We start from the raw sequence: 13,222 nt of genomic DNA, 5'->3' as shown, positions 1-13,222 counted from the left end.
TTCTACAGTGTGTAATACAGCATAGGATGGACACAATAAAGGGTGGTGTGGCAGGTGAAAGCTTTGAAGAAAGAAATTGATCAGTAAAGCGTGTTTTTCTGTAGTATAAGGTAACAACAGAAACCAGCCAAGGTAAACAGCTGTTCTCCATCTCCTACTCTATCAAAAACCTGTAGCTGTGTGAATGTCGCTGTTGGCACATAGATCAGTAATGTAATTATGTAAACTCAATGAATCTACATTACTGAGCATATTAATACACCCACCTGACAAATATGATACCAAGATAATTAAAACCTTCAGTATTACATATTAATTAAGCCCATATTGGCCAACACCTAATTATTCTCATATTTTCTTCATGTTTTGAATTAAGAGATTCCTTTATGTTCTTCTGTTAAAGGATGTTTGCATATACTCTCTCTTGTACAGTAGAGTGAGATGTGCATGGATGTACAGTACCGTACACTCACAGTAAGAACAGCCATAGACTTCCACTCTCAAGCCGATCCTCCCCTCCTCGCTCCACTCAAGTGGGATGATGCGGACGTAGCGTGTTATGATTGCATGCTGCAGATCATGGCGGACCACACTCTCGCTGTTGGAGTTGCCTGAAAATGCCTTGGAAAGCAAACAGAAACATAACCTTTAGGTTCCACATTTTGAAGCCAATTACTGTTCATGGGGAGCATTTCAGATGGTGTGTGATATTATTAAAAGTGCCTTAATAACAAAATAATAATACAGAATCATAATTTGGACCAGTAAATAATATGCTGTTCATTTGTCTGATGTGAGTTTGATAGGCTATACCAAGGAATTCCTATAGGGGCTTCCCAGCACACTCGTTACAAGCGACTTGAAGCCGAAGCTACATCTCTGTGTGATTTATTTCTATATTTCCCCCTTTCAGGTATGAATGCGATTTAATATATTTGTTAATGTCAGAATGTTAATTAGTCACAGCAAAGATGTTTAAAGCATTACATTTGTTATTTGTATGTTTAGACCACGTCAAAATGAGCCGTTTTTCTAGCTAGCTTGCTAGAAGGATGCTCACTTACACGAGGTGACTTCGTGATCAGAGCGTGCCCAAGAGAGACGAGCACAGCTCCTGTGTGTGTGGTTGATGAATGGGAACAATGGAACATTTTCGGAAAATGTGAATGTTGTTGTAATCTAAAGCACTAAATATGAATTCATTCAAGGTTATACATGTTTTTGTTATTAGGAGGAATTTGCATGCTGATGGGAATGAATCCATACAGAATCTAATAAATATAGGAACAGTATATACAAGGATAATTTATTTTTTTAACCTTTATTTAACTAGGCAAGTCAGTTAAGAACAAATTCTTATTTTCAATGATGGCCTAGGAACAGTGGGTTAACTGCCTGGGGGTTTGAACTTGCAACCTTACGGTTACTAGTCTATCTAACGCTCTAACCACTAGGCTACCCTGCCGCCCCTGCCGGATAATAAATAGTAGAATGCGTGATGCATTTCATTATCAATTTAAAGAGCGATAATAAAGGATTATTCAAGCCATTGCAAAGTATAAATGAGACAATATTGGTTTATTGAACAATTGTAACAGTTATGTAATTTAAAGATAATGTTTTGTGCATTTGTAAAAAATTATATATTGTACCTATGTAAATGGTTCATGATTTTATATGAAAAACACTCATTACAAGTGACTTGAAGCTGAAGCTACATCTCTGTGTGATTTATTTACCCCTTTCAGGGGTATAACAGGTGCACAACCAAAAGGTTTGTAATCCTAAGAAAACGGAAATGAATTACTTCTGGTTCGTTCAGCAATTGCTATGGGGAAAATGAATGGGGAAAGAATAGGGTTTTGGGATAAATGCCCGAAAATAAGGTCTGAGATGAACACAGGCTTAGGAGATATTATATGTTTTGTTCTATGAGGTAATATCAGTCAGTCAACATGACCTTCATTAATTATGAAGCCTTTTATGTGCTTTTTTTATTACATACAGTAAATGCTTAAAGATTTACAAAAAGTGACGTCAGCTGATGAAGATTATCTCATAGAACAAAATGTATAAAACCTCCTAAACCTGTGTTCACCCCAGACCTTATTTTCGGCATTTATCCAATAACCCTACAACAAAATTTCCCCATAGGATTTGTTCAACAAACCATGGCGTTAGTGCCTACAAAAATACGCCATTACTATTGCTCACTTTAGGCTATAATTATATTAACAAAGTACAAACATTTAGAAATGATTGTTGATTAAGTAGGCATTTCTGATACACGAATGACAACTAACACACTCACCCATATGTCGCCATCTTGCCGATATGGTCTCCAGTTCTTTCCTGTATCACTGTAGAGGAGTCTGTACTGGGTTGTCCAATCAGAGCTGCTGTACCGGCCCTGTGTGGCAATGAAGGTGACTTGCTTCCTGGTGCCCAGGTCCACCTGCAGCCACTGGTAACGGTCAGTGTCCCCCGGAGACCAGCCTCCAGCACCTGGAGATGAGAGAAACAATCAAACCAGCAACCATTAGTATCCTCTGCTTCTACGTGGCAAAACATATGTGAGTGAAGTGAATGAGACTGCAGCTTAAAATAATCATAAGATAAAAATATTGAGATGTTACGCTTTCATTCTGAATTATTTTAGTTAATACCTCCTCTCCTGTTGAGCTTTGCGTATCCAGCCCCATATCCACCAGAGTACACTGAGGAGCTGGTAAAAGCTGTGTGAGAGAGTGGTGTGGCCAACACTTCATCACATTTCCCTGGAGGGCAACACAAAACACAAGATACAGACAAAGGAGGAATGAGTCATCGTCCCATAAAATGACACTTCAGCGTGTTTTAACAATGTATTTGATTAAGTTATTTTCTTCCTTACAATTGCATTTTACATTACTGCTCCTTACCATAGACAGGTTTTTGGAGAGAATAGCACATGTGATGTCTCTTACCATTCACATCCTTTTCTATAGCAGGCCCGTGGTGGTAATGACTGGAAGCAAAGGCCATTCATATAAGTACAATATGAATACTGGCAAGGCCAATTTCTGTCTGGTTTGGTTATTATTGAACACGTCAATAGCAATACATGAATAGCTTTGAAAAATAAATCAAACGTTCAGCCTGTCATGTTCCTGGTAGGCACACTCAATCTTGATGAATAACTTTCCAAAGATCAAATCAAAATCAAATCAAATGTTATTAGTCACAACAGCTGTAGACATTAAAGTGAAATGCTTACTTACGAGCCCCTAACCAACAATGCAGTTTGAAAAAAATATGGATAAGAAATAACAGTAACAAGTAATTAAAGAGCAGCAGTAAAATAACAATATCGAGACTATATACAGGGAGGTACCAGTACAGAGTCAATGTGTGGGGGGCACCGGTTAGTTGAGGTAATATGTACATGTAGGTAGAGTTATTAAAGTGACTATGCATAGATGATAACAACAGAGAGAAGCAGCGGCGTAAAGGGGGGGGGGGGCAATGCAAATAGTCTGGGTAGCCCTTTGATTAGGTGTTCAGGAGTCTTATGGCTTGGGATTAGAAGGTGTTTAGAAGCCTCTTGCGCCTGGACTAGGCGCTCCGGTACCACTTGCCCTGTGGTAGTAGAGAGAACAGTCTGTGACTAGGGTGGCTTGAGTCTCTGACAATTTTTAAGGCCTTCCTCTGACACCGCCTGGAATAGAGGTCCTCGATGGCAGGAAGCTTGGCCCCGGTGATGTACTGGGCCGTACACACTACCCTCTGTAATGCCTTGTGGTCGGAGGCTGAGCAGTTGCCATACCAGGCAGTGATGCAACCAGTCAGGATGCTATCGATGGTGCAGCTGTAGAACCTTTTGAAGATCTGAGGACCCATGCCAAATCTTTTCAGTCTCCTGATGGGGAATATGTTTTGTTAAGCCCTCTTCATGACTGACTTGGTGTGCTTGGACCATGTAAGTTTGTTGGAGATGTGGACACCAACTTAAAAAGCTCTCAACCTGCTCCACTGCAGCCCCATCGATGAGAATGGGCATGTGCTCGGTCCTCTTTTTCCTGCAGTCTACAATCATCTCCTTTGTCTTGATCACGTTGAGGGAGAGGTTGTTGTCCTGGCATCACACGGCCAGGTCTCCGATATAGGCTGTATCGTCGTTGTCGGTGATCAGGCCTACCACTATTGTGTCACCAGGCAAACTTAATGATGGTGTTGGAGTCGTGCCTGGCCGTGGAGTCATGAGTGAACAGGGAGTACAGGAGGAGACTGAGCACGCACCCCCAAGGGCCCCCGTGTTGAGGATTAGCGTGGCGGATATGTTGTTACCTACCCTTACCTCCTGGGAACGGCCTGTCAGGAAGTCCAGGATCCAGTTGCAGAGGGGGATGTTTAGTCTCAGTCTCAGGGTCCTTAGCTTATTGATGAGCTTTGAGGGCACTATGGTGTTGTTCGCTGAGCTGTAGTCAATGAATAGCATTCTCACATAGGTGTTCCTTTTGTCCAGGTGGGAAAGGGCAGTGTGGAGTGCAATAGAGATTTCATCCTCTGTGGATCTGTTGGGGCGCTATGCAAATTGGAGTGAGTCTAGCGTTTCTGGGATAATGGTGTTGATGTGAACCATGACCAGCCTTTCGAAGCACTTCATTGCTACAGACGTGAGTGCTACGGGTCGGTAGTTGTTTAGGAGGGTCACTTTAGTGTTCTTGGGCACAGGGACTATGGTGGTCTGCTTAAAACATGTAGGTATTACAGACTCAGTCAGGGACAGGTTGAACATGTCAATGAAGACACTTGTCAGTTGGTCAGCGCATGCTCGCAGTACACATCCTGGTAATCCGTCTGGCCCTGCAGCCTTGTGAATGTTGACCTGTTTAAAGGTCTTACTCACATCGGCTGCGGATAGCGTGATCACACAGTCTTCCAGAAGAGCTGGTGTTCCATGCATGTTTCAGTGTTATTTGCCTCGAAGCAAGCATAGAAGTAGTTTAGCTCGTCTGGTAGGCTCGTGTCACTGGGCAGCTCTCAGCTGTGCTTCCCTTTGTAGTCTGTAATGGTTTGCAAGCCCTGCCACATCCGACGAGCATTAGAGCTGGTGTAGTACGATTCGATCTTAGTCCTGTATTGATGCTTTGCCTGTTTGATGGTTTGTCAGAAGGCATAGCGGGATTTCTTATAAGCTTCCAGGTTAGAGTCCCGCTCCCTGAAAGTAGCAGCTCTAGCCTTTAGCTCAGTGTGGATGTTGCCTGTAATCCATGGCTTCTGGTTGGGGTATGTACATAGAGGCCGACCGATTATGAGTTTTCAACGCCGATACCGATACTGATTGTTGGAGGACCAAAAAAGCTGTAATAATGACAATTACAACAATACTGAATGAACACTTATCAATAAAATCAATTTAGCCTCAAGTAGATGGAGAAGTGTTGGAGAAGAACGTAAAAATGCAATATGTGCTATGTAAGAAAGCTAACGTTTCAGTTCCTTGCTCAGAACATGAGAACATATGAAAGCTGGTGGTTCCTTTTAACATGAGTCTTCAATATTCCCAGGTAAGAAGTTTTAGGTTGTAGTTATTATAGGACTCTTTCCCTCTATACCATTTGTATTTCATTAACCTTTGACTATTGGATGTTCTTATTGGCACTTTAGTATTGCCAGTGTAACAGTATAGCTTCCGTCCCTCTCCTCGCTCCTCCCTGGGCTCGAACCAGCAACACAACGACAACAGCCACCACATCGAAGCAGCATTACCCATGCAGAGCAGGGGAAACAATCACCCCAAGGCTCCGAGCGAGTGAAGTTTGAAATGCTATTAGCGCGCGCTAACTAGCCAGCCATTTCACTTCGGTCACACCAGCCTCATCTTGGGAGTTGATAGGTTTGAAGTCATAAACAGCGTAATGCTTGACGCACAACGAAGAGCTGCTGGCAAAACGCACGAAAGTGCTGTTTGAATGAATGTTTACGTGCCTGCTTCTGCATACCACCGCTCAGTCAGATACTTAGATATTGTATGCTCAGTCAGATTTATATGCAACACAGGACACGCTAGATAATATCTAGTAATATCATCAACCATGTGTAATTAACTAGTGATTTATGATTGATTGTTTTTTATAAAATAAGTTTAATGCTAGCTAGCAACTTACCTTGGCTTACTGCATTTGCGTAACAGGCAGTCTCCTTGTGGAGTGCAACGAGAGAGAGGCAGGTCGTCATTGCGTTGGACTAGTTAACTGTAAAGTAGCAAGATTGGATTCCTCGAGCTGACAAGGTGAAAATCTGTCTTTCTGCCCCTGAACGAGGCAGTTAACCCACCGCTCCTAGGCAGTCATTGAAAATAAGAATGTGTTCTTAACTGACTTGCCTAGTTAAATAAAGATTAAATAAATATATATATTTAAATCGGAGCCCAAAAATACCGATTTCCGATTGTTATGAAAACTTGAAATCGGCCCTAATTAATCGCTCATTCCGATTAATCGGTCGACTTCTAGTACATACGGTCACTGTGGGGACGATGTCATCGATGCACTGATTGATGAAGCCAATTACTGATGTTGTGTATTCCTCAATGCCATTGGAGGAATCCCGGAACATATTCCAGGTGTATGCTAGCAAAACAGTACTGTAGCTTAGCATCTGCTTCATCTGAACAAATGTTTATTGACCTAGTCACTGGTGCTTCCTACTTTAATTTTTGCTTGTAAGCCGGAATCAGGAGGATATAATTATGGTAAGATTTGCCAAATGGAGGTCGAGGGAGAGCTTTGTATGCGTCTCTGTGTGTGGGGTAAATGTGGTCCAGTTTTTTTCCCTCTGGTTGCACATTTAACATGCTGATAGAAATTTGGTCAAAGGGATTTAAGTTTCCCTGCATTAAAGTCCCCGGCTACTGGGAGCGCCGCCTCTGGGTGAGCGTTCTCTTGTTTGCTTATGGCAGAATACAGCTCATTCAATACTGTCTTAGTGCCAGCCTCTGACTGTGGTGGTATGTAAACAGCTAAGAAAAATACAGATGAAAACTCTCTAGGTAGGTAGTGTGGTCTATAATTTATCATGAGATACTCTACCTCAGGCGAGCAATAGCTCGAGACTTCCTTAGATACCATGCACCAGCTGTTATTTACAAAAATACATAGACCGCCGCCCCTCGCCTTACCAGACGCCGCTGTTCTATCCTGCCGGTGCACCGTATAACCAGCCAGCTGTATGTTGATAGTATCGTCATTCAGCCACGTCTCCGTGAAGCATAAGATATTACAGTTTTGAATGTTGGTAGTTTAATCTTCCGCGTAGGTGATCTATTTTATTGTCAAAAGATTGCACGTTTGCTAGCAGAATGGAAGAAAGTGGGGGTTTATTCAATCGTCTAGGAATTCTCAGAAGGCAGCCCGCCCTCCGGCCACTTTTTCGCCGCCTCCTCTTCACGCAAATCACAGAGATCTGGGCCTGTTCCCAAGAAAGCAGTATATATCGTTCGTGTCAGCCTCGTCAGACTCGTTAACCTGTTGAGTGTAGGGGGCAGTATTTAGATTTTTGGATGAAAAACGTACCCAAATTTAACTGCCAATTTCTTAGGCCCAGAATCTAGAATATGCATATAAATTGTCAGATTAGGATAGAAAACACTAAAGTTTCCAAATCTGTCAAAATATTGTCTGAGTATAACAGAACTGATATTGCAGGAGAAAACCTGAGGAAAATTCAACCAGGAAGTGGCCTCTATTTTGAAAGCTCCATGTTCCATTGAATGCCTTGCCTCCATTTACAGGGATATCAACCAGATTCCTTTTCCTATGGCTTCCCCATATTGTGAAGTCTTTAGACATTGTTTCAGGCTTTTATTTTGAAAAAACGAGCGAGAAAGATCACATCGCGTCAGTGTATAGCTGGGTGTCCCAGCTGTTGTGTCTCTCTCTCCTATTGACGAAGTTAAAGTCCGGGTTGATATACACTAATCAAAAAAATAAAGGGAACACTTAAACAACACAATGTAACTCCAAGTCAATCACACTTCTGTGAAATCAAACTGTCCACTTAGGAAGCAACACTGATTGACAATAAATTTCACATGCTGTTGTGCAAATGGAATAGACAACAGGTGGAAATTATAGGCAATTAGCAAGACACTCCCAATAAAGGAGTGGTTCTGCAGGTGATAACCACAGACCACTTCTCAGTTCCTATGCTTCCTGGCTGATGTTTTGGTCACTTTTGAATGCTGGCGGTGCTTTCACTCTAGTGGTAGCATGAGACGGAGTCTACAACCCACACAAGTGGCTCAGGTAGTGCAGCTCATCCAAGATGGCACATCAATGCAAGCTGTGGCAAGAAGGTTTGCTGTGTCTGTCAGCGTAGTGTCCAGAGCATGGAGGCGCTACCAGGAGACGGGCCAGTACATCAGGAGACGTGGAGGAGGCCGTAGGAGGGCAACAATCCAGCAGCAGGACCGCTACCTCCGCCTTTGTGCAAGGAGGAGCAGGAGGATCACTGCCAGAGCCCTGCAAAATTACCTCCAGCAGGCCACAAATGTGCATGTGTCTGCTCAAACGGTCAGAAACAGACTCCATAAGGGTGGTATGAGGGCCCGACGTCCACAGGTGGGGGTTGTGCTTACAGCCCAACACCGTGCAGGACGTTTGGCATTTGCCAGAGAACACCAAGATTGGCAAATTCGCCACTGGCGCCCTGTGCTCTTCACATATGAAAGCAGGTTCACACTGAGCACATGTGACAGACGTGACAGAGTCTGGAGACGCCGTGGAGAACGTTCTGCTGCCTGCAACATCCTCCAGCATGACCGGTTTGGCGGTGAGTCAGTCATGGGGTGGGGTGGCATTTCTTTGGGGGGCCGCACAGCCCTCCATGTGCTCGCCAGAGGTAGCCTGACTGCCATTAGGTACCAAGATGAGATCCTCAGACCCCTTGTGAGACCATATGCTGGTACGGATGGCCCTGGGTTCTTCCTAATGCAAGACAATGCTAGACCTCATGTGGCTTGAGTGTGTCAGCAGTTCCTGCAAGAGGAAGGCATTGATGCTATGGACTGGCCCGCCCGTTCCCCAGACCTGAATCCAATTGAGCACATCTGGGACATCAGGTCTCGCTCCATCCACCAACGCCACGTTGCACCACAGACTGTCCAGGAGTTGGCGGCTGCTTTAGTCCAGGTCTGGGAGGAGATCCCTCAGGAGACCATCCGCCACCTCATCAGGAGCATGCCCAGGCGTTATAGGGAGGTCATACAGGCACGTGGAGGCCACACACACTACTGAGCCTCATTTTGACTTGTTTTAAGGACATTACATAAAAGTTGGATCAGCCTGTAGTGTGGTTTCCACTTTAATTTTGTGTGACTCCAAATCCAGACCTCCATGGGTTGATAAATTTGATTTCCATTAATAATTTGTGTGATTTTGTTGTCAGCACATTCAACTATGTAAAGAAAAAAGTATTTAATAAGAATATTTCATTCATTCATTCAGATGTGTTATTTTAGTTTTCCCTTTATTTTTTTGAGCAGTGTATAATCGATTATATATTGAAAAAACAACCTGAGAATTGAATTTAAAAAAAAGTTTGACATGTTTCTTTGAACATTACAGATACTATTTGGAATTTGTGTCTGCGATGTCGTGACCACTCGAGCCTGTGGATTTCTGAACATAACGTGCCAAACAAATTGAGGTATTTTGGATATAAAAATAATCTTTATGGAATAAAAAGGAACATTTATTGTGTAACTGGGAGTCTCGTGAGTGCAAACATCTGAAGATCATCAAAGGTAAGCAATTTAATTTATTGCTTTTCGTGACCAATCTACTTGGCGGCTAACTGTTTGTAATATTTTGTCTACTGAGAGAGATGTTCTTACATAAATGCTTGGATAGCTTTCGCCGAAAAGCTTTATTGAAATCTGACACACCAGGTGGATTAACAACAAGCTAAGCTGTGTTTTGCTATATTGCACTTGTGAATTCATGAAAATTAAATATTTTTTGTAATTTAATTAGAATTTGGCGCGCTGCAATCCAGCTGATGTTGACGTAAATGATCCCGCTAATGGGATGGGTGCATGAAGAAGGTAAAGGAAAAAAAGGATTCTGCCAGTCTGTGGTGAGTAATTGCAGTCCTCATGTCCAGAAGTTATTTTCAGTCTTAAGAGACAGTAGCGGCAACATTATGTACAAAATAAGTAAACAAATAAGTTAAACAACGCAAATAAAGTGTGCCAAGAAACACAAGGTGACATCATCACACAGCATACATAATCAGAGCGCGCAACAGAACATTGTACTGTCTACACTTGGTTTGTTGTTTATATTAAATATTTTTCATTAAAATGATTTTTGCTGCTAAGGATTCCACGGCTCGGTTATCCTTTACGTCTGGGACTGCAAGTTTGTGTTCCATTTTTTGCGTGGATACCGGGAGGGCTAGCTGGCTGTACTACAGACACCTGTCGTCGTCATGAGAAAGACTCGTTATCTTTTCGTAAAACAACTGTTTGCAGTAAAGAGCCAACCTGGATACTAAGGAGATCCAGAGGGATATCGACGAGTACCAACAGCTTTACGCTATGGGGGAATAACATACTCCCATCATGGAAAGATCCGACTACCTCACAAAATAACTTTAACCCCCCCCCCCCCCAAAAAAAGAAATCCAGTTTAATCTACAGACATGGACAATTTACTTACCATTGATGTAGAGGCTAGTGCTCTGGCTGGAATCCATGCAACACTGGAAAAGTTGTGTGAGGAGGTAGCAGGGTTGAGTGGGAGTTTTGAGTTTAGCCAGAGTGAAATTCTCATTCTCCAAGCAGAGAACAAGGCACTCACAGCCAAGGTAAAAATCAACGATTCCAACATGGATTGTCTCCTCAAGGAAAACATGCCTTTAAGAAGTCGCTACTAGACATACAAAGTCGTAGCATGCGTGAAAATATATTTTTTTCTGTGATTCCTGAGGACGCATCCAATAGTCCAGAGGGCGCGATCAGAGAATTCATGCAATCTGCCTTGAAACTTCGTAAAAAGACTGTAAAGAAGGTGGCTTTCTACTGAGTACACACACTTGGAGCGACAAGACCAAGGGTCTCCAAACGATCATCGCAAAATTTGAACACTACCAACAAAAGGAGCTGATCAAAAGGAGGGGAAGGGAGCTTAAAGACCGGGACCAAATTCGGTCTCAATTACCAATTTCCAAGGGAGATAAACAAACATCATAAGAGACTGTGTCCGGTACAAAGGCAACAGAGGGAGAAGGTTAAGTGTGCCTTTATCATTGTGGACAAACTCTTTATAGATGGACAGCTATTCCGAGACAGCTCCATAACACCATGGCTGTACTAAATTCTACAGGGAATTCAAGTTACAAAAAAAGAAAGTATGGGAACTATAAAAATATCTGAACATCATGAAGTGAATATGAACACACATGTACTCAATTACAAGTTTGCTTACACATATGGACTTATATACACACACACACACACACACACACACCTGATCTCGCAATCTTCTCTCACTCTCTCTATTGTCGAGAACTGTTTTTTAGCGGATTATTAAAAAAGAAGATCAGTCTTTACGTGGCTAAAGGAAAAGGAATATAACATACTGTTTTCATGAAACTCACTCTACATCCGTAGATGAAGTTGTGTGGAAAAAGGAATGGGGTGGTGAAATAATTTTCTGTCATGGACAAAGGAACTCAAAAGGTGTGATGATATTAATTAACAATAATTTTGATCCCAGTGTGCAAATAGTCAGGAGTGATTCGTAAGAAAGGTGGATCTTTTTGAATATGACAGTGGACAAAAAGAGATTTGGCTCATTAATCTATATGGTCCAAATCAGGATGATCCATAATTCTTCGAAAACATTTATACAAGTTTATTGAACTTACAGGCAACAAATGAATTATCATATAATTATGGTAGGAGACTATAACACAGTGTTAAGTACCTCAATGACAGTAATCACTCAACAAACTACCATCACAGTGCCCTTAAGGAACTCACAAATATTATGGACACATTAGAAATAGTGGATATTTGGAGACTAAAAAATCCCAACCAAGTGAGATATACATGGAGGAGACTTAATCAAGCTAGTCGTCTTGACTACCTTTTCGCCTCTTTCTTGCATCAAAGGTTAAAAGAGTTTTAATAGGAGACAGAATGCGATCGGCTCATCTAATTGGCATTCACATAACTCTTATAGAGTTTCCAAGTGGACGGCGATATTGGACATTTTATCAAAGTTTACTGGAGGACAATTTATTTTTAACTAAGACAAAATAATTTATAACTGAATTTTTCCAGTATAATATAGGTTCAGGAAATCCCCTTATTGTTTGGGATACCTTTAAAAATGTACCTTCAGGGGTCATTCAATTCAATATTCATCAATAATAAAAAAGCAGTTCCTGGCTAAAGAGACTAACAAGGGAAATCAATGAACTAATGGTACAGGTAGATAGCAATAAAAAAAATACTACAGAGATGCAAAATAAGTTAGAGGAAAAACAAAAAGAACGTGAGGAACTTATTCAAGAATGATCTAATGTAATCTATTACAAAAATAAAGCAAACTGGATGAAATATGGAGAAAAATGCTAAATTCTTCCTGAATCTCCAGTACAGGAATGATAACAAAAGAATTTGCAGAAACTCGTTACTGTAGACGGAATCCTCAATGATTCTCCAAATTACATTTTAAAAAGAGGAAGCTAAAATATTTTAGGCAGATGTTCTCTTTTCAGTCTTATCCTCTCCCACTGAATGAAGATCTCAGGTTCAGGAATGGCTGAAAATGCATAGCATTGATCTATAATTGACCCTATAAATATTCCTTTTATGAGATCTGGAGAGACCGGGTCAGTCAATTACTAATATACTAATACTCTTAGTAAAAGTATTTATCATCAACTCGCAATCTGTGGATTCTGTGATCTGTGGATGCTGTGATGTTTAACGTACAATTTCAATCTAATCCAATGATTAGATAGATTGAAATTGTACGTTAAACATCAAAGCATAGTTGAAAGATATATGTTACGTAGAAATCCGAAGAGGGTGGCCAGCAGAGATAGGTGGGATGGGCTGAGGGAAGCTGAGGGTTGGGATGTGGAATTGGAGACAAGTGGGAGTGGAGTTGCTGTGCGGGAGATGGTCAAAGATAAAAGTAAAAAAAATCACAATAAAACAGAATTA

The 13,222-nt window shown here is 41.6% G+C and overlaps 1 protein-coding gene across 3 annotated transcripts in view; it reads right to left on the bottom strand.

Annotated features, from left to right (window-relative positions):
• The window catches only part of LOC110530370 (contactin-associated protein-like 2), a 74,440-nt gene that overhangs the window by 43,227 nt on the left and 17,991 nt on the right, over positions 1-13,222 (bottom strand). For all 3 annotated transcript variants that reach the window (XM_036985997.1, XM_021613365.2, XM_036985996.1), the window contains 3 exons: positions 2,667-2,777; positions 2,312-2,505; positions 474-621 (listed from right to left, as the gene is read on the bottom strand). In XM_036985997.1, coding sequence (XP_036841892.1) covers positions 474-621; positions 2,312-2,505; positions 2,667-2,777 — 453 coding nt within the window. The remainder of the gene's footprint in view (positions 1-473; positions 622-2,311; positions 2,506-2,666; positions 2,778-13,222) is intronic.

This window comes from Oncorhynchus mykiss, chromosome 8 (assembly GCF_013265735.2).
Source record: "Oncorhynchus mykiss isolate Arlee chromosome 8, USDA_OmykA_1.1, whole genome shotgun sequence".
In the NCBI taxonomy this organism is placed as follows: Eukaryota; Metazoa; Chordata; class Actinopteri; order Salmoniformes; family Salmonidae; genus Oncorhynchus; species Oncorhynchus mykiss.
Note: the sequence above shows the minus strand (reverse complement) of the source record. Positions and strands in the feature narration are given on the sequence as shown.